This window comes from Xyrauchen texanus, chromosome 12 (assembly GCF_025860055.1).
Source record: "Xyrauchen texanus isolate HMW12.3.18 chromosome 12, RBS_HiC_50CHRs, whole genome shotgun sequence".
Classification (NCBI taxonomy): Eukaryota; Metazoa; Chordata; class Actinopteri; order Cypriniformes; family Catostomidae; genus Xyrauchen; species Xyrauchen texanus.
The window spans coordinates 25,146,003-25,168,234 of NC_068287.1; the positions used below are offsets into that span (position 1 = coordinate 25,146,003).

At 39.0% G+C, this 22,232-nt stretch overlaps 2 gene segments (V, D, J or C); both read left to right on the top strand.

Moving 5' to 3' along the window:
- The first annotated feature begins 1,766 nt into the window (after nucleotides 1–1,766).
- Nucleotides 1,767–2,285, top strand: LOC127652313 (Ig heavy chain V region 5A-like). The segment is given in 2 exon segments: nucleotides 1,767–1,866; nucleotides 1,978–2,285. Coding segments are annotated over 2 exon segments (351 nt in total).
- Nucleotides 2,286–4,050: 1,765 nt separating this feature from the next.
- On the top strand, nucleotides 4,051–4,534 carry LOC127652314 (Ig heavy chain V region 914-like). The segment is given in 2 exon segments: nucleotides 4,051–4,097; nucleotides 4,176–4,534. Coding segments are annotated over 2 exon segments (405 nt in total).
- Nucleotides 4,535–22,232: the final 17,698 nt, after the last annotated feature.

The window sequence follows — 22,232 nt, forward strand, 5'->3', positions numbered from 1 at the left end:
ATTTCGTTCTTTCAGATGGAAAACATTCTAATGTGCATTTGAACAGCGGTTAAATACTTTCTTATAATGTGTTACATTCATACGAGCAGACAGAGAAGTTTGGAGTAAGTTTGGAGCAGAAGAAACAGAAATAAATCTTGTTTAAATTGTCAGCTTTACGTTAAGCTAAAATGTTATTTCTAGCAATTTTACATGCATGTTACCAGACACGATCATATTTTTTTATCAAGAAAATTCACGTTGGATCGTACTTCTTTTTTCTAGTAAGACCTTTGATATTAGGGCATACAAATTTTCTTGATAATAATTATTGTATTATTTTCCTGTAAAAATATCTAAAAATCCTTAAAACAAGATCAGTTTGATTGATCTTGTTTTAGAAATAACACTGAAGAAGATATTTAGGTTTTACAGAGAATGTATTTTTAACATGTGTGTTTTGTCTTGAATTTTGTCTTAGAGTTTTTATAGTCAAAACCTACCAATGCTGAAGAAGTAATCCAAAGTATTTAGAATATGTTACTGACCTTGAGTAATCTAATGGAATAGCATTACATCTGTAGTGGGATACATTTCACCTCCAGTTGACTCATATTGATCAGAAGCTAATTGGCTAATTTTCTAAAGGCTTGACATCATTTTCTGTAATTTTCCAAGCTGCTTAAGGCACAGTTAACTTTAAAAGTGAAACAATCTCTCTGTAAACACTTGTTGGAAAAATTACTTGTGTCATGCACAAAGTAAATGTCCTAAGCAACTTGTCAAAACCATAGTTTGAAATCTGTGGAGTGGTTAAAAAATGTGTTTTAATGTCTTCAACCTAAGTGTATGTAAACTTCTGACTTCAACTGTACATGCCAGTGGACAGGCTTGATGATATCTTTGACTCCCTAAGCATAAGTCTGGTGAAACCAAGGAATTCTTGGGGGAAAGTAGCTACCTGTCAATCAACGACTGCGTTAAAACAAGATTTTTAAACTTTACCGGTACATGCGGCTTTTAAATGAAATAACTGTCTGGTCAGAAAATGCACAAGTTCATGGAACTTCTTCAATGTGCCTGATAGCCTATAACAATAAAGTCAGATGAGAAGCATACACATCTCTACAGCTCTACTGCAGGTACTCCTCTAAAATAACTGACAATTCTGCTCTAATAGTATAGCTAATGTTTGCAATTTGATTAAATGCAAGTAATTGGCTGCAACGATGTGCCGATTTTTAGTGCTTTCATTTTGTTACTATACTTTTTTGTGCCTTATTAATAAAGTGATACACTGATCATGCAGTAACACAATAATGTAATGACTGATATGCTTTCAATTATGCAGAAATCTCCTCGAAATCTGAACACAATTGGTCAAAAGAGATGCATAATATGCATCTTAATTCCATGCAATAAACAGGACACACACACACACACACACACACACACACACATGCACACACACACATGCACAAACGCAGCGTGAGTCATTAAATGTTTCTTCCTTTAGTCTACATTTTGGTAGATTAAATAAATTAAACAACATTGTCTGTAAACTGTTTACACACAATAAAAGACTTCATCATTAATTATTAAATTCATCATTAAATTCAAGCAAAGTCTTGTTTAAAACCACGTTTATAGTGTCATGTCTCTTCATGTAACCTGTATGTTCTTGTTATCCGCATGGGTGGTTCATTACCAGCTCTGTATGCTTATGTAAATGTTCTGTTCCATATTTAAACAGTGGGCATCCGTCAGTTTATGGATGTTCATTTGATCAGCAGAAGGAGCTGCAAAGAGCTGTAGTCCAGTTGAACGGTCTTGTAAAATACATCATGTTCTGGTCATCTTTAGTGTTGCTTTTGGCAATCATATCCTGTAAGTTCACTTTTCTATGTGAATCAGAATTTTTTTTTTTTTTTTTAAAAAGCTCCCTAATATTCTTTAAATTCTCTCTATCTCTCTATCTGGTTATTTCATTTCAAACAGGTATTTCTTCATTAGACATCACTCAGCCTGAGTTCCTGACTGTTCGACCTGGTGACACTCTGACTATCAACTGTAAAGTCTCCTATTCAGTTACTAGTGCAGGAACAGGCTGGATTCGTCAGTCTGCAGGAAAAGCGCTGGAGTGGATTGGAGTGATCTACAGTGGTGGGAGCTTATACTACAAGGATTCACTGAAAAACAAGTTCAGTATCACCAGAGACACCTCCAGTAACACAATCACATTGAAGGGGAATAATATACAAGCTCAAGACACAGCTGTGTATTATTGTGCCAGAGAATCACAGTGACACACACTAACAGCCTTCCAGTACAAAAACATCATCATATCATAAATTAGGACATTCATGGAAAATGTCTGCAACAACAACAACTACTGCCATTACTGTTACTATTACTAACATACAGGCAAAATATAATATTTTTTATAAAATAGTAGATGCCATTTTTGGCATTACTGATGGAAACGTTTCATTTTCACTGATCTTGTGAAAGTTAAAAAAGAAAAGTGTGTTTTAGAACATTCAAACACCATTATTTACTTTAATTTTATAATTTACCAGTATAATATTTGTAAGTTTTTAAGTTGTATAAAAGACTAATAAAAAAGTCTGCTAAACACAGAGGACGATGAGCCTAAACACAATGTTTATGTGTATTCATTGGTTCATAGTGTTTTAATAGGTGGAAAAGGGTTTATGGACTACCCCAAGTCAATTTGGATTTTCATACAGATCCTTTTAGTATGAGATCAAATGTTTTAACTTTTGATCAGTAATAAATAATCGATTTAGTGGAATCTAAAGCAGAATTTAAATGTAATCTAAAATACAGGAAGTTATTGTATAATCTTAATTTTAAAGTTAGTTTATCTGATCAAAATAGTAAATATTAATAATGCAGATTACATTTATTTCTTGTGTTATTTAGCATTATCGAAATGGAAAATTCAAATATATTTCTGTTGAAGTAATGACACAGGATGCACCTGTTCCAGCATGAGACCACATATTTGTGTCTGCTTCTCTCTTCTTTTCTACTGGTCTGTTTTATTTAATACAGCTACATGTATAAATCAGCAAGACACATATAATATTCTTTATTTTCTATTTAATAGCAAACCCCATGAGCATTTGTGTGGATGTAACAAACAAATAAAATAAAGCACAAAAAGATTTTCTTGCTAAATGTGGATCCTATTTAAGCTTTAAGGTTAATTCCATATGCTATTACACATATATTAGTGAACACCCACACCCACCCACCCACACACACACACACACACACACACACACACACACACACACACACACACACACACACACACACACACACACACACACACAAATAATATAATAGTATAATAGTTTGCTCGACAAGTGTTGCAGCTCTTCAAAAAGACCAGGCAGTGCCTGTTTAAGTGCACCACATAAATGTACACCATGCACATTCAATTCCAGCATTTACTGATAAGTTAAAGCAGTGATTCTCAACCAGGGGGTCGGGACCCACTAGGGGGCCTCAAGATCTCTTAAAATGATTTGAAATATGATAGATTGTTATACTTTTTATATAATTATTATAATTCAACTTACTGAAAATGCTAAAAATGTAATAACTCCTTTCAACAGCTTGCTTTTTATGACAAATATATAGTTCTACACATTTCTGGAATCACAAATTTTAAGGAAATATCTGATAATATAAATATCTTATGGACTACATGGAGTGCCTTTGAATATTTTCTCCGACAATGGGTGTTCTTGGAGTCTAAAAGGTTGAAAACCACTGAGTTAAAGTATTATCTCTTAATATCTATTAGCACATCAGTGTAGTACACAATAAAATCTCAAGTATTACTCAGCGTATATGAATCTCACTCTTTTAACACCATTTATATGTTATTGCTAATTCCTAATTACTTTCTTTCTAAAAAGAGATGAGTTAAAAAGTTACAATACAGTCCTGTATGCAAATATTCCACACCCTCTCCTCAGTTTGAGAGATGGATGACTATAAACAGATTGCTCAAGCTCAGCTCAGCTCAACTGAAGCCATGTGTTGCTCAAATCTGTTCTTGCTGTTGCTTGCAGCTATATCTTGTAAGTGTTAGTAACCACAGCACTATTCCAAATTAATGTTCGCAATTACAATGCTTAATCATGTCATAATTTCACCAGGTGTCCACTGTGTTGAACTGAATCAGCCTGCTTCCAGTGTTTTAAGGCCTGGTCAGGCATTGACACTGACCTGTCAGGTATCTGGATATTCACTGACTGACAGCAGCTACTGCACTCACTGGATACGTCAGGCTGCAGGAAAAGCTCTGGAATGGATTGGAGAGATATGTGGTAGCGGTAACACATATTACAGTGATAAACTGAAGAGTAGATATCAGGTAACCAGAGACTCTTCCAGCAGCACAGTAACTCTTAAAGGACAGAATATGCAGACTGAGGACACAGCTGTGTATTACTGTGCTCGAGAATACACAGTGACACAAACCACAAGCACTTCTGTTCAAAAACATGTTGAATGAAAAGCACAAAAGAAATAAAAAGTATGTAAAACAAAAGTATATAAATATTTTATTAAATTATATGTGACTATTTTTTGAAGGCCAACAAATGTAAAGACTATCTGTATACACAATAGTCGCGTTCACACATACAGCCTTTTCCAGAAAATGACCTACAATTTCCAGTTTGTGAACACGACCCTTTTGAAAATACTGGTAAATATTTTCTGGCAATTTTCCTTAATATGAAGTTGTATCATAACCTATACTGTACATTTCCTTGATAGTATGCGTGAAAAGCACATTTGGTACATTTACCAGTAAAGCCAACTCTCTGATTTTCCTGTAATTTATCTGGTTGCATGTGTGAACAGGGCTATTGTCAAACAGAGCAAAGCTCAAATTGTAAAACCAATTCATGTAGATTAATTTTAACTTAACAGTCCTCCTATGTTGGATGTGGTGAGTGACATTTGGATGTAAAAAGGAAAAAGCAAAAGGATTACACGCTATTACTGCAAAAAGGCAAAAGTCAGGCCATCAGTCTTTTGTAAATAATCACAAAAACATACTGGTTGCACTAAACAACCTTTTACAATAGTGTCTTCAATAAGTTGGCCAGGACAGACTTATCATGCAAGGCAATCATTTTTGTGATCATGTTACACATTGGATAAGACAAGCCAACAATGAAACACTTTGATTGGATGCTACAAAACAAATATGGGGGAAAGCTATTTTTTAACATAGTTAAAATAGTTGAACGCTTAGATTGAAATAACTAAGGGTTTTCCAAAAGCATTAATATATATATATATATATATTATATGTACTGTATAATGTATACTGTATACTATATATATGTGTATGTGTGTGTGTGTGTGTGTGTGTGTGTGTGTTCTGTATACTGTGCAATCCAAGTATTCTTGACTGAGTATGTTAGGATCATTACCAGCTCGGCACATATATGTAAATTTTCTGCTCCATATTTAAACAGTGAGCCAGTTTATAGACATTCATCTGATCACTAGAGGAAGGGAAAAGAACAGCGGCAGTTCAAACTGGCTTGTAAAATATGGCTGCTACCTTCATCATGATCTCTTCATTTTCAGTGTTGCTTCTGGCAATGGCATCCTGTAAGTTCACTTTTCTCTGTGATATAGAACAATGTTGATTTCACACACACACACACACACACACACACACACACACACACACACACACACACACACACACACACACACACACACACACACACACACATATATAAAATCAAAATAAATAAAATCTTAGTCTTCAAACTGAATGCACTATATCTCACAAATCTTGTATTATTTAATTTCAAACAGGTATTTCTTCATTAGACATCACTCAGCCTGAGTTCCTGACTGTTCGACCTGGTGACACTCTGACTATCAACTGTAAAGTCTCCTATTCAGTTACTAGTGCAGCAACAGGCTGGATTCGTCAGCCTGCAGGAGAGGCTCTGGAGTGGATTGGAGTGATCTACTATAGTGGGAGCTTATACTACAAGGATTCACTGAAAAACAAGTTATTTGTATGACTGATTATCCAAGAGGCACAAGGATAAAGCGACATTTTAAATAAACATGTCCAAAATTACAACGAATTTTTGAATCTGTGCAGCTAATATTTCTAAATTTTAAACCTTATGAATGAAAATGCGCACGTTGTGATTTCAGATCGGATGGGCACGTTTTCGACTCAGTTTGCGGTTTCTTGTGCACGTCTGGAGCTTGTCAAGTGTAGCATTAACAAAAGATCAACACAAAGGCTATTAATCAGCCTTTTGTGAACATGAAAAGTGAAAGTTGTTGTAAGATTGCAGATTTTGCCCTGCGACGAGTGAAGGTCTTTGTCTCAGATGGCAGAATCGTGGCCAAAATCGTACAGTGTGCACCCACCTTAAGATACCACATCATATACACTTTCCATTTCTTGAATTATCTATGTTAATATATCACACGATTCACGTGTGGTTCTCATGTATTTATTTATGGCCTAAAACTGAGGAAATGTTAAATTCCTGACCTGAAGTTATTCATTTCGGAGCCGGATCTATCTGTCTTTGAAATGTAACCACATTTATATCCACATCAGCGATTAAGAAAATTATCTTTTTAAGACTTTTTTTCTGAATAAAGTTGAAATGCTCCGTAAATGATCAATAGTGTATTCTTCTATTCTGAATATTCCTCCTTATGTAAAATGAAGAAACTGAAACATGCTCTGTCTTTTTTCTTGTTCTTTAAACTGTGCTAACTCTGGTAAGGCACTATCTAAATTTTACATTATTTTATTTGACTAAATAATGGTGTCTTATTATAAAAAAGACTGATAGATTTACGGAATTGTCACCTGTTTTTATGCTATATTTTATTTGAATTTATTTTGATGTTTGACTTTGTATTTATTATTCACTGCAAAATGTGTTCTTGACATTTCACATTTCACTCCTGAATAATGTTGTTATACATGTACAAGATAAAATTCTGTTTTATGCAGATATCAATATCTGAAATACCAGGAGAATCCACAACATATTCCACAGGAATGTAGCCTACAAATTAATCTGGTAAGAGAAAAAAATATGTTATATAATTGTTGTATAATAATAACAATAATAATTATTATTATGCTATTGTTATGAAAATGCATATTCTATTCATAGAAACTATAAAATATAAATAGCCTATAAATGGTAGAGTAACATTTAAAAATGGACATTTGATTTAGTTTTGATGCACTTCCGATTTAAGCTCCGCCCACACCCCGGTTATTTCCGAATACATAGACAGATCATTTTGTAATTTGAACAGATACAGTTAACAGCTTTGCTGCACAGCTAATATATATATATATATATATATTACACAGTGTACACAGTGTATACAGTATATATATACAGGGCTGAACTGGGAAGAGAAATCGTCCTGAAGCTGTCTTTTTCTGCATATTTTCTGTTTTCTTCCAATCACTTTTACAATAGTCACTGAAGTGCTGTGTGAGCTGCAAGTACATTTTGGTCCCAATAGCAGTAGGTGGCAGTAACTTACAGTATATTTAATAGCACTAATTTTCGGTTGTTTAAACATTGCTGAAAAAAAGTAAATCTTAAAACATATAAATTAACTGTTTTGATTCCAATAACAAATATTATTTAACTCAATCAACTTGAATATCTCAGACAAAATCATTCCAATGTTTAAGTCAAGTAGATATAGATAGAAATGCTAGGCTATATTGCAGGTTACCACTTGTTATAATGATTTTGTTATGATTATTTTAAATCAAATCACTTTATCAAATCACTTTATTGTCACACTACCATGTACACAAGTGCAACAGTAGGTGAAATTCTTGTGTGCAGGTCCGAGCAACATAGCAGTCATGACAGTGATGAGACATATACCAATTACAGTAAACAACATACTTGCACAACACAATTTACATATCAACTGTACACATACTTACACAACACAGTTATATACAATGTACAGTAGACAATACACACAATATACAATAAGTAAAGAGGATATGAAATATATATAAGTAGTTGTATTGAGGAGAATATGTTGACAGTCCAGAGTGAGATTATAGATGAATAAAGTGCAGTGCTAATTATTGATCCTGATAGATCAATTGTTCAACAGTCTGACTGCTTGGGGGAAGAAGCTGTCATGTAGTCGGCTGGTACGGGTCCTGATGCGGCGATACCGCTTGCCTGATGGTAGCAGTGAGAACAGACCATGACTTGGGTGGCTGGAGTCTCTGATGATCCTCCGAGCTTTTTTCACACACCGCCTGGTATATATGTCCTGGAGGGAGGGAAGCTCACCTCCGATGATGTTTCTGGCAGTTCGCACCACCCTTTGCGGGAGGTGCTATTGCTGTACCAGGCGGTGATGCAGCCAGTCAGGATGCTCTCTACAGTACTAGTGTAGAACCTTGTGAGGATGTGGTGGTTCATTCCAAACTTCCTCAGCCGTCTCAGGAAGAAGAGGTGCTGGTGAGCCTTCTTCACAACGGCCTCCGTGTGGACGGACCATGTGAGTTCCTCAGTAATGTGGACACCGAGGAACTTGAAACTGCTGACTCTCTCTACCGGTGCTCCATTAATGGTGATGGGGCTGTGTTCTCCGTCTTTCTTCCTGAAGTCCACTATGAGCTCCTTGGTTTTACTGATGTTGAGGGAGAGGTTGTGCTCCTGACACCTGCGTGTCAGAGTGTGCACCTCCTCTCTGTAGGCTCTTTCATCATTGTCAGTGATCAGACCTACCACCGTCGTATCGTCAGCAAACTTAATGATGGCATTGGAGCTATGTGTTGCCACACAGTCATGTGTGTATAGTGAATACAGGAGTGGGCTGAGAACACAGCCCTGCGGGGCTCCAGTGTTGAGGGTCAGTGATAAGGAGATGTTGCTGCCCATTCTAACCACCTGACGTCTGCCTGAGAGGAAATCCAGGATCCAGCTGCACAGCGAGCTGTTTAAGCCCAGAGCCCGGAGTTTCTCATCAAGCTTGGAGGGCACTATGGTGTTGAATGCTGAGCTGTAGTCTACAAACAGCATTCTCACATATGTTTTCCTTTATTCCAGGTGGGAGAGAGCAGTGTGTAGTGTAGATGCAATGGCATCATCAGTGGAGCGGTTGTTGCGGTAGGCAAAATGCAATGGGTCCAAAGAGGTGGGCAGAACAGAGCAGATGTAATCTCTGATTAACCTCTCAAAGCATTTGCTAATGATGGGAGTCAGAGCAACAGGACGCCAGTCATTTAAGCAAGTGATTGTGGCTTGCTTCGGTACAGGCACAATGGTTGATGTTTTGAAGCATGTGGGGACTACAGACAAGGAGAGGGACAGATTGAAAATGTCCGTAAAAACACCAGCCAGTTGATTCGCGCACGCTCTGATGACGCGGCCCGGAATGCCCTCTGGATCCGCAGCTTTACGGATGTTCACCCGTTGGAAGGATTGGGTTACATTCACAACAGAGACGGAGAGTGAACCAACCTCTGAAGCGTCAGCCGCGAGTGCTCTCTCCGCGAGGGCGGTGTTATTGTCCTCGAAACGAGCATAAAATGTATTAAGTTCGTCTGGGAGAGATGCAGCGGTGTCTTTATTCCCTTTGTAGTCCGTGATGATGTTAATTCCCTGCCACATACGTCTAGAGTCAGTGTTGTTGAACTGACCTTCAAGTTTGTGCCTGTACTGGCGTTTAGCTTCACTGATAGTGTTACGGAGGGCATAACTGGCTTGTTTACGCTCCTCCGTGTTAGAAGAATTAAAAGCGGAGGTCCGTGCATTGAGTGCCACACGAACATCGCTGTTAACCCATGGTTTCTGGTTGGGGTATATCCGTATTGTTTTGGTCGGAACAACATCCCCTACGCACTTCCTGATGAAACACGTTACGCTGTCAGCGTAAACCTCGATGTCCTCATCAGAGGCGGACCGGAACATCTCCCAGTCCGCGTGATCAAAACAGTCTTGTAGCGCAGAGTCTGATTGGTCCGACCAGCACTGGATCGTTCTGAGGGTGGGTGCTTCCCGTTTCAGTTTCTGCCTGTAAGCGGGCAGTAGCAGAACGGAAGAGTGGTCCGATTTGACAAATGGGGGGCGGGGGAGGGATTTGTAGCCATACCGGAAAGGAGAGTAACAATGATCTAAAACCCGGTTCCCTCGTGTGTTGAAGTTTATGTGTTGGTGGTATTTTGGTGCTATTGTTTTAAAATTTGCTTTGTTGAAGTCCCCGGCAACAATGAACAAAGCCTCAGGGTGCGCGGTTTCCTGCTCACTTATACTCCCATACAGTTCACTGAGTGCCCGGTCTGTGTCAGCTTGTGGGGGGACGTACACAGCTGTGATGATGACCGCTGTGAATTCCCTCTGTAGCCAGAATGGTCGACACAGAAGCATGAGATATTCCAGATCAGGAGAGCAGAAAGACTTGATGAAATGTACGTTCCTCTGATCACACCATGATTTGTTGATCATAAAACATACACCACCACCTCTGCTTTTACCAGAGAGGTCTTTCGCTCTGTCCACTAGGTGCACGGAAAAGCCCGTGATTTCGATGGCCGAGTCTGGAATCTCCGCAGCCAGCCAGGTTTCTGTAAGGCAGATAACACAGCAATCTCTCATCTCTTGTTGGAAAGAGATCCGCGCTCTCAGCTCACAGAAGCTTTGTTGTGTCGAAGAAGCGACACTAGAGGTCTCTCTTGAGTGCCGAATATACATCTGATCTATGAAAAAAGGCCAATGAGAAGTTGGCGGACAGAATTTGCATGTCCTGCCACCGGACATATGGGTATAAAGGCGGGGAAATACGTCTGTTTCATTCAGAAATTTTCTTCGGAGCTGATGTTCGTGTATGCAGTGAGCTGCAAGTCACACGCCTGTTCCTCTACCTCTGAGCGATACTGCTGTTGGATCTACGGTGCACTTCAGTGGCTTTCTCATTCTCTGCACGGCAGTGCAGTTTTCCCCAGTTGGCGCTTCGACAGTGCAAAACTTAAAAGAGTGTTACATAAAAGAGTGATTTTCTCTAAAAGAGTAATTCCCTCTAAAAGAGCAATACACAGTGGTGTTGAACGTCCTTTTCAGGATGCGTCTTTGTAAAGATGCGTTTCCGCCCCTGTGTAGTTCCTGGATGCGGTAGAGTGCTCTCCGCTTCAGACGGCCACAGGCACTGTCTCGTGTGTCTGGGCTGCGATCACACCGAGGCAGCGTTTGTGGATGGTTCATGTCCTCGCAGGAAGCAGACCCCCCCCCCCCCGTCTCACGGACCTCCTCGAGATGGTAAGACCACTCCGTCCACCATTGGAGGACCGGGAGGATAATCATTTGTTGAATTCATTTCATTTGCCGCCCCCCCAGATGGGGCTGCGGTACCCAAATTCTCAATAATAGAGCTATTTCGTTTGTCTCTGGGTCACCTGGCCCGCAAATGCCATTCTTACAGCACTCTGCCACCAGATCTCAACAGTCCCGGCATGCTGGACGCGGACCCCCCACCTTCAGCCCCACGACTGTTCCCCGGCCGGCCGGTTCCGACAAGTTCAGAGGACGCCTCAGCGGACGGACCTCCTCCTCAGTTGCTAACCCACCCCCTGCCGGGTGTGCGGAGCAAGATAAGTGCTTTGAGTCTTTTCTCAGCACTAGAGCCTCGGGACGCACCCTTGCCTCCCGACGCCATACTACCTGCTCCGCCCGCTGCGAAACCCTGCCGGGTACATCAAAAATACTTGTCCCTTTGGTGCCCCTAGCACAGAGATTGGATGCGTGGCTTTCACTTCCCAACCATCACGCTTGCTGGTCCAGCTGATTTGGGAATGATTCGGCAAGGCCCAGGTAGATCTGTTTGCCTCCCGAGAGACCTCCCATTGCCCGCTCTGGTATGCCCGAACAGAGGCTCCCCTCGGGGCAGACACACTGGCACACAGCTGGCCCATGAGGCTGCGCAAGTACGCCTTTCCCCCAGTGAGCCTTCTTGCACAGGTGCTGTGCAAGGTCAGGGAGGACGAGGAACAAGTCACACTAGTGGCTCCCTATTGGCCCACCCGGGTCTGGTTCTCGGACCTCATACTCCTTGTGACAGCCCCTCCCTGGAAAATTCCCCTGAGGAAGGACCTTCTTTCTCAGAGGCAGGACACGCTCTGGCATCCGTACCCAGACCTTTGGAACCTCCACGTCTGGACCCTGGACGGGACGCGGAAGATCTAGCTGGTCTACCACCTACCATCGTAGACACGATCAACCAAGCCAGAGCCCCTTCTACCAGACATCTCTACGCCCTGAAGTGGCGCTTGTTTGCAAATTGGTGTTCTTCCCGGGCCGACGACCCGCAGAGGTGCGCAGTTAGGTCAGTGCTCTTATTCCTGCAAGAGAGGCTGGAGGGGAGGCTGTCACCTTCCACCCTTAAGGTGTATATCACTGCTATCGTGGCCCACAACGACGCAGTAGATGGCAAGTCCTTGGGTAAGCACGACTTAATCATCAGGTTCCTAAGAGGTGCCCGGAGGTTAAATCCCTCCCGCTAGAATCAGTTGGACTCAGGGCCCTCTCTTTAAGACTGCCCTGCTGATCGCGCTCGCCTCCATCAAGAGGGTCGGGGACTTGCAAGCGTTCTCTGTCAGCAACAATTGCCTGGAGTTCGGTCCAGCAGACACGTACGTGATCCTAAGACCGCGACCAGGCTACGTGCCCAAGGTTCCTACCACGCCCTTTAGAGACCAGGTAGTGAACCTGCAAGCGCTGCCTTGGGAGGAGGCAGACCCAGCCCCTTCGTTGCTGTGTCCAGTACGTGCTTTACGTACCTATCTGGACCGCACGCAGAGCTTTAGATGTTCTGAGCAGCTCTTTGTCTGCTTTGGGGTACAGCGGAAAGGGAACGCTTTCTCCAAACAGAGGCTTTCCCACTGGGTAGTGGACGTCATTCATTGGCCTATCACACCCAGGCTGTGCCCCCCCTTGCAGGTCCGAGCTCACTCAACAAGGAGTGTTGCGTCCTCATGGGCACTGGCCAGGGGGACCTCCCTGGCATACATATGTAGAGCACATATGTATGAACACCCAATACCTTTGCAAGATTTTACAGTCTCAGGGTTGATTCAGTATCATCCCATGTTTTCTCAGGTCCGAGCCAGTAGAACTCGGTAACACGCTGATGGGCTGGCCGTGTGAATGACTTGCATATAGCACCCTTTCCCTCGGTTGAGGTAAAATTGTGTGCTTTTTATCCCAGGAGATCCCACTCCTCGGATCCCTGGATGATTCCTCTCTAGCCCTTGTGGGTTCACAGTTCAGCGGAGGAACTCGCCGACCCAATCCACTGCAGGTACTTAATCTACCCTGTACTGGAATAGGTGCTCCACAGGTTAAGGACTCCTACATGGACTCCCCCTGTGTGCACTATCCGTGGTATGGTCCCCTTACAAATGTGGACCCGCGTTTTCCTTCGGTCGCCGTGTTGTAGCAACTTCCCCTCCTTGAGGCTGGATCTACCACCACGCCACTTTCCACAGGTCGCCTAAAACCCATGTGACGTATTCACCACTCTTACCTCCCCTTCCGGGCAGGTGTGGTCTCCGTAGGGTCTTTTCCCCTGAAAGAATAGGAAACTGGGTAAGACCCCCTTCCCTTGATGCATGTAAGGCCCCAGCCGTTTATTGCTCTATGCAAGAAACATAGAGAGAAAAGAGGCCCAGCCAGGCTCGGCCTGTTCCCAGGTTGGCAATCATCGACTTGTTCCCCTGTCTAGGGTAACCAGAAGGATTCCGACGACTTTTCTGGGGCATTGGGGATGGGTACGTGCAGTATGACACAGCTGGTTGCCTGTGCACGTAAAATACCTGCCCGCTCCTGTGTCAGCAAACACATACATGCTCAGCGCATGGTGTGATTTAAATTGGACCCCTAGAGAGCGACAGATGTGGAACGTCTAGTTTACGGATGTAACCTCCATTCCCTGATGGAGGGAATGAGACATTGTGACCTCCCGGCCACGTCGCTGAGCTGAGCCACTGTAGTGGCCAGACCATTTCCGGCTCCTCAGAAAAATCCTGAATGAACTCATATTATTTCCTCGCCTTTATAACTGTATGTCCGTGGGTATACAAATACTATCTGCCAACTTCTCATTGGCCTTTTTTCAAAGATCAGAGGCATATTCGGCTCTCAAGAGAGACCCCTATTTTCGCTTATCAGACACAACGTCTCGTTCCCTCCATCAGGGAATGGAGGTTACATCCATAACCTAGACGATTTTGTTTCTCTGTATCAAAAACTCAAGTAAGAAGCGTCTGCTTTTCACTGGAAGCTCCTGTCACCAAGACAAATTCCTTGTATGTGTAAGCAAATCTGGCAATAAAGCTACTTCTGATGTTAGCTCAACTGTGGCTGTACCAGTTTCACCCTCTTGGTTTAACGTACATCCCATCAGTTGATCTCCAACTGTTGAATATCATTAACCATAAACAAGGTGAGTTCCAAAGGAGGTAGTAGTGAAGCATTATTTGGATGAGTAATACTTTCTGAAAGTATACACTCCCTGATGGTTCAAAAGACCCTATTTCTGAGCATTCAGCTGCAGCAGTGTCCATTCCCCATTTCAAATATAATATTGATAGAAGGACATCAAATCATTTATCAGTTTATACAACTGAGATTATACTTTTGATTACACAGTGGGTGGAAGAAATCCATCATCTAAATGCAGTTATATGCCCTGACTCTTATTCAGCACTTATGACTTTAATGAGTGGAAAATCCCAATCTAGGCAAGATATTTTATTGGAAATTCTTCAGAGTTTGTTCAGAATAAGTCAGCAGAGCATAATACTTGTATTTTTATGGGTACCTGCACATGTTGGAGTGAAGTAGGTAATGAGGAAGTGGATAATATGGTTAAGCAGGCTCTTACACATTCAAAAACTGACACCAATGAACCATTAAGTATATCTGAAGACAAAGGATTCATTAAAAAGGGTGTTGAGGGATTGTGGCAAGAAAGATGGGAAAAGGAAGTAAAGGGACGACATCTTAACACATTATTTTCTTCAAGAATCCTAACGCTGCTCTTTTCCACATAAAAACAGTTCATATTGACCACTGCCGTCAAGGTACAAAGAAAAAAAAATCATTATAAAAATAGAATAAAATAGTCCATAAAAAATAGCCCCAGAAATCTTGGAATATAGTGCATGAGTCATATGGTCTACTGTTATGATTTATACTGAACCTTTAATAGTGCTTTATAGCAGAGGCGTTTCCAGCATTGAAGGACATCCGGGGCTTAGCCAGACCATTTTATGCAAACACAGGGATCACTCGAAGAGTTTTTTTTTTTACAGTAACACTTTACTTTCAGTCAAAGTACATCTTAATTGTGTGAGACTTTAGTAGAACATAATATGAACTGTTGTGTATTGTGTCAACGACTGTGCTAGCTCCTCCCCTACCTGCTGCATATTCAAGAGAGAGGAAGAAACGGAGTAGCCCATAGGCTACCGGCATTAAAGAAACTTATTCTATAGGCTAGATTATTTTTAAGACCTATGTCTATTTTTTCAGGCTGTATGCAGTATGTGCAAAGCCAAAGCACAATGAAAAAAAGCAACTTATGATTTCGGGGGTTTACATAGGCTATTGGCTTCATATTTGTCAGTCAACTTTTCAAAATACATTCGGGGCTACACTCAAAACATTTGGGGCTGAAGCTCCGGCAAAATCGGATGACGCCGCGTCTGCTGTATAGTATTTGTCCTTTTTGAAGCTTGACAGCTCCTGCTCACAAAAAACTAATTTTATGTTCCAAAGAAAAACTCAGCATATGGGTTTGAACTACATAAGGATGAGTAAACATTAACTTGTGGCTCTTCCTCAAAATAAAATGGTCTCTTTTAAAAGTAGACTCTTAGATGCTGTACATAATTCAGAATTAATTAAAGACATAAAGAAATTATTTCCTAATAATATTTGCATTAAGAATATGTGACACTGTCCGTGCCAAAACCTAAAATCACAAGTCACAGGTCTTTGTTCTAGTTTTTATCTGAGGGTGAAAATGCTCTACTTTGTGTTTTATTGAATATTTTCTTAGACAATGTCAAGAGCATTTTTTAAAAAGCTCCTTCAAAACTTGCCAGATTAACACATTTATTAAATTCCTTTACAATAAACACATTCATGCTTTATCTTCAGCCTGATATGCTGACATTTTTTCAATTCAAAACGGCAAATTTCACCAAATGGTGAAAGTTTACACCTTTGGAAATAACCGTTGGTCTTTACAACATAAACAGTGGACACAATTTGCATGTTTAGTTAGATACTTACATCTTACATGACACTGACACTCTTAACCTGAACTGCTGATGCACTGCTCTGCAATAATTCACGAGATTTCCGTTTGAGTCCTGCCTAAATCCATTTGATTGACTCATAATGACGAGTGGTGTTAGAATACTTATCGCCATATCCAATTATTGGGTATCCTGATTATTTTCCATATTCACCTCAAAGAATATCGTTGTTACAGCCCTGCCATAAAGGCTTTTATTACTCAAAAATGACTGTACTGAAATACTCATTGACTTCTATCATACAGTAACAGGCTTGAAATGCTTCCCTCATGTAAACTAGATTTCATGAAGGTTTAGTGTATAACAGAGCTAAATTAATCAATAATCCAGAAATTACTTTATTTTCGGTATAGTCATATGTGAAACGGGTGATCCTCTTTGGATACTTTGTTGGTTTTATTTTATTTCAGTTGAGGGAATTGTAAAATCCTCTGAGTGGCAGCTAGTTGTTGATGGTGGCTGTGGGCTCCTGTCCTTTCTCAATGCTTTGTGCATCATAGATTTTTGACGAATCTGCAGGATGAAGCACCTCCCACAGTCTCTGGAGTCAGAGCTTGACAGAAACCTCAATAACGGTGACAGTCAGCAAACCTTGTTAAGTTAAAAGATGAGCTATTCATTAAATAATATAATATAGTATAATATAATATAATATAATATAATATAATATAATATAATATAATATAATATAATATAATATAATATAATTTATTCATGTTGAAGTGTATGCTGTGAACTCACACATCAGCAACACTGTTCAATATGAAATTGTTCATTCATACAACACTGTTTGACCAGTTGGAACAACATTTGGTGGAATATCATTGGTCTTACATGTGATTTTACATAGATGCAAAGTAATTTACATTTTGATTTACTGTGACTCAAAGCCCCACCATTAAGCTGGATAAAACGCAATAAAAATATATTTTTTTAAACTATGAAGCATTGACATTCAAATACTCAGCTTTACACCAAAATTCTTCAGTACCTTTGATATTATTGGTATAGGTTCTGATTCAGATCCATAATTACTAAACATGTATTAAAGAGTAACATTAGTGTTTTGAAACCACAGCGGTTTCTAGTTGAAATATCATTGTTTAATCTAACCCCTAACTCTGGATATTAAAATGTTTATATGGATTTTGTTTCAGTCATCTTTCTTTTTTCATCATCAAAACAAGTCATATTTCAAAACTTTCTCTAGTGTAAGCATTAAAATAATATACTATACTGCAGTATCATCTCTCTTCCTACATCCCTCCATCATCATTTAAAATCATTATCTTTTACAGTGACACTTACATTGTTAACTAACAAAGTTTTATCTTTTACAAAATACTGTACACTTGTTTATCATACACACATATGAAAATTAGTACAGACAGTCGAGAGGAGGAGTTAATTCAAAACTGTGAAGCATTTTCTTCATAAGCTGCAATGAGTCTTTGAAGTTTGTCTGTATTTTCTGACTTCACAAATTACTGTAAAGGAGAATCAATTAACAATGACAATAATAATTTATTCACTCTTGATAACAGTATTTTTACAGGGTCAGTCAATAATGCGATTTTTTTAAGCAGTGTATTTATTGGGATTTAATTAGCTTTTCTTTAATTTTTGATTCCGCAAACTATATATAGGCTATATATGTGTGTGTGTGTGTGTATTTTAATTATATAAATATTGCATATCATCTTTTAATTACATTATTTATTGTGTTTCAATTTCCTTAGGTTTAACATTTAGCTGACACTTCTTTGAATATTTTGTTTTCTCTTTTCCTCAGAAATTCACTGTCAAAGCTTCACTCAGTCTGAGGCAGTGGTGAAAAAACCTGATGAATCTTTTAGGCTGATCTGTACAGCCTCAGGATTTACATTCAGCACACTTTGGCCAGCGGTGGTGAGACAGGCTCCTGGTAAAGGACTTGAATGGGTTGCAACTATCGGCACAACCAGTTCTCAAATCTACTATTCCCAGACTGTCCAAGGAAGGTTCACAATATCCAGAGATGACTCCAGCAGTCAGATGTACCTGCAGATGAACAACCTAAAGACTGAGGACACTGCAGTGTATTATTGTGCTAGAGAGACACCGTGAAATAATTCAGGGTCAAAGCAATACAAAAACCACTTCCTCATTTCTGTATCATGCTAATGCAGCAATACAAAATGTATTTATTTATTTTTCAAATCCAAGAATCGCTTAGTTTGTAGTTGTTGAATACGATCTCCAATGTTTCACAGTCATTACCTGACCAGGTAATGACTGTGAAAGATTGGAGATGCTTATTAAAAGTCGTGCTCCAGATGAACTGTTCCTTTTTCCAAGAGGGGGCACTCTTCGTCCTCAGATGAACTGTTTTTTTCAGTGGAATCTCATTGGTTGATATGTGGTGGAAAGGTTTGAGAGGCAAACAAATGGAAAGTTCCATGTTCCAGGTTCAATACAAGTTGAACTCAATCAACAGCATTTGTGCATGATATTGATTACCACAAAAATGTATTTTGTGGCAAAATGTGAATCACTTACAGTGGAAGAGAATGGGGGTCAATTTTTTTTACATTAAAATACTTTTCAAAATGATAGAAACAAGAAATAAAGGATATGCATGTAAAAATAAGTTTAGTGTCATAAAATCACATGCTAACATTTTCTATATATAGTTATAGTTAATTTTACAACTTCATTACCACGACGATGTAAGGTCAACGAACCATAAAACGACTGTAAAAATGACAATTTAAAAACTTTACAGCTCAAATAATACTCAAGTCTTAACAGAAGAATAAATGCAAGCGCTTTTATAAAATTATACCATTCACATTTCTGTGTTTAAACCCTCTAAAAATTAGCCCCATTTACTGAAACACAGATTTGAGCTTTTTTTTTTTTTAATTCTCGAGTTGAAACAAATTTTTGTGTTTATCAACCTTATTCTACAAATGCTTTCGATTGAGCCTAACTTGTATTGAACCCAGAACATTCTTTTAAATAATATTAATAATAATAAAAAAAAAACAACAACAAATCTACTCACCAAACAAAAACAGAATTTTTGGACAACCAAATCGTGTGAAATGTTTTTTTCTTTCTTTCTCACAGTTCTTTTATAAAAAATATTTTATTGGCCTTTCAAATCCAAATTTCACATCAAAGGCCAATTTTGTAAAACACATTGCCATACATTTATATACACAATTCATGTCCTCTCACAATACAATACTGACGGGTTAAAAATCTGTTCATTAAACGATCTGAATGCACATTTTGAAGCTTCAAATATCTTGGGCTTGGGCATAACACGACGTACACAATCAATGATACATTAACAAAACTATAGACATTTACATCTGTTTGTGTTCACAAACCAATATCCCCTTAGAGCAATTTTTACAGATAACACGTATATTATATAACCAAAGCACTGGCGTTTTACATCTTGCACATCCTAATTGCTGTATGCAAATCCTCGATCTGTTCAGTACAAAAGTGAAGTCTGTGGGTCAGTAAGTGGAATAATTCACACTCAAATCATGATCCTCTCAACAGCTCTACTACTGCTGGCAGCAGCGACATCCTGTGAGCTTCATTGATGAATTATTTTAACTCAAAATTCTTCTAAAAGCACTAAAATAAGTAATATTTCATAACTTATTAAACTAAATATGTCTTGAGAGATAAATACTAACATGCCTTTCATTGTTATTCACAGGTGGTGTATACTGTGTTGAGCTCACTCAACCTTCATCTATGGTTGTAAAACCTCAAGAATCTTTTTCCATCTCCTGCAAGATTTCAGAATCAAGCTATTGCATTAACTGGATACGTCAACCTGCTGGAAAAGCACTGGAATGGCTTGGATATCAGTGTAGTGGTGGTGGCAATAATGTTAAAGACTCAGTAAAAAATAAAATCAGTTTCACACAGGACACCTCCAAAAACACTGTGTTCCTAAAGGGAAATAATTTTCAGACTGAGGACACAGCTGTGTATTACTGTGCAAGACAACCACAGTCACAAAACAAGCCACAGTGCTAGACAAAAACTTTCTCAGCAGTAAACATATGAAAATATTATCTTCCCTCTTACTGCATCCATACATAATTTCTTTTAAATATCACCATCTTTTAAAATCATGATCTTTTAACCTTTCCATGGTTGGAATTTTTTCTAATAAAACAATGTATTTTCAGTCTGATAAACCATTTCTTATTCATATATAAATCTTATTTTTCACTTGAAGACATTGTACAATATTTTTCAACAAAGGTGCAGTGCTCAACTATCTATTTATTAATACTTTAAGATATTGTGCAGCTTCTACACAAGGCTGTGAACATTGCGCATTTCTGTGATATCATTTGTTGCCAGCTGACATGACCTTTTATTTAGATTCTTTTTCTTTTGTCCTCTATTCATTCTCTGTAATTAATGGGATTTCTGATAACTATTACATTATCTAAGATTATCCAAATAAGATTCAATAGAACTAGTGTGTATTGCTTTCAAGACAATTTAATGTAGGGTTTGCCGTAAAAAAAAAGTGTTTTATGCTCTTGTTTATCATAAAAATAAGGACTGTATAAATAAAATCAAAGTGCACACGTACTGTATGAAAAAAACTTAGGACATGCAGGAAAAGGTATGAATAAGAAAATGATGGCATGCAGTTTGTTAAGAGGAGGAGTTAATGCAAAACTCTGATGCATTTTCTTCATAAGCTGCAATGAATCTTTGACGTGTGTCTGTATTTACTGACTTCAGATGCGATTACTGTGAAGGAGAATTAATCAACAATGACAATATTAATTTATTACCTAATAACATTATTTTTCAATGGTCAGTAAATACTGAAGTTTGTTGAGAAAATTCTCTGGTGAAATTAAACATACTTTTAATGCATTTTACCGAATTTTCAATATATTAATATTTTCTCTATATTAACATTTTCCACAGAAATTCATTGTCAAACCTTCACTCAGTCTGAGGCAGTGGTGAAAAAACCTGATGAATCTTTTAGGCTGATCTGTACAGCCTCAGGGTTTACATTCAGCGGATACTGGCAAGCTGTGGTGAGACAGGCTCCTGGTAAAGGACTTGAATGGGTCGCAACTATCGGCACAGCCAGTTCTCAAATCTACTATTCCCAGTCCACCCAAGGACGGTTCACAATATCCAGAGATGACTCCAGCAGTAAGCTGTACCTACAGATGAACAACCTAAAGACTGAGGACACTGCGGTGTATTATTGTGCTAGAGATTCACAGTGAATCAGTCCAATGTCAAAGCAACACAAAAACCACTTCCTCATTCTTGTATCATGCTAATGCTGCAATAAATGCATACAGCAGGCTAGTGTTTGCATGATCTATTTAATTTTATTAGAACAATATTAACAACTATTTATTGTTAATATCTAATTAGTATCTTTACTCATGCTCCAGGTGTACTGTTACTTTTCCAAGAGGTAACACTCTTGTCCATCAGATTAACTATTTGTTAATCTCATTGGTTGACTGACACAAACATCACCTGACAATAGTTTTTTTTGTGGTTTTGTTTACACTTTAATTTACACTGTCTTTGTTACAGGTTAATTACAAAAGTAAGTGTTGAGTTATATTTACATTTATTTACATTTATGCATTTGGAAGATGCTTTTATCAAAAGCGATTTACAGTGCACTTATTACAGGGACAATCCCCCTGGAGCAACCTGGTGTTAAGTACCTTGCTCAAGGACACAATAGGCTGTGGGGATTGAACCAGCAACCTTCTGATTACAAGTTATGTGCTTTAGCCCACTACACCACTGTTATTAC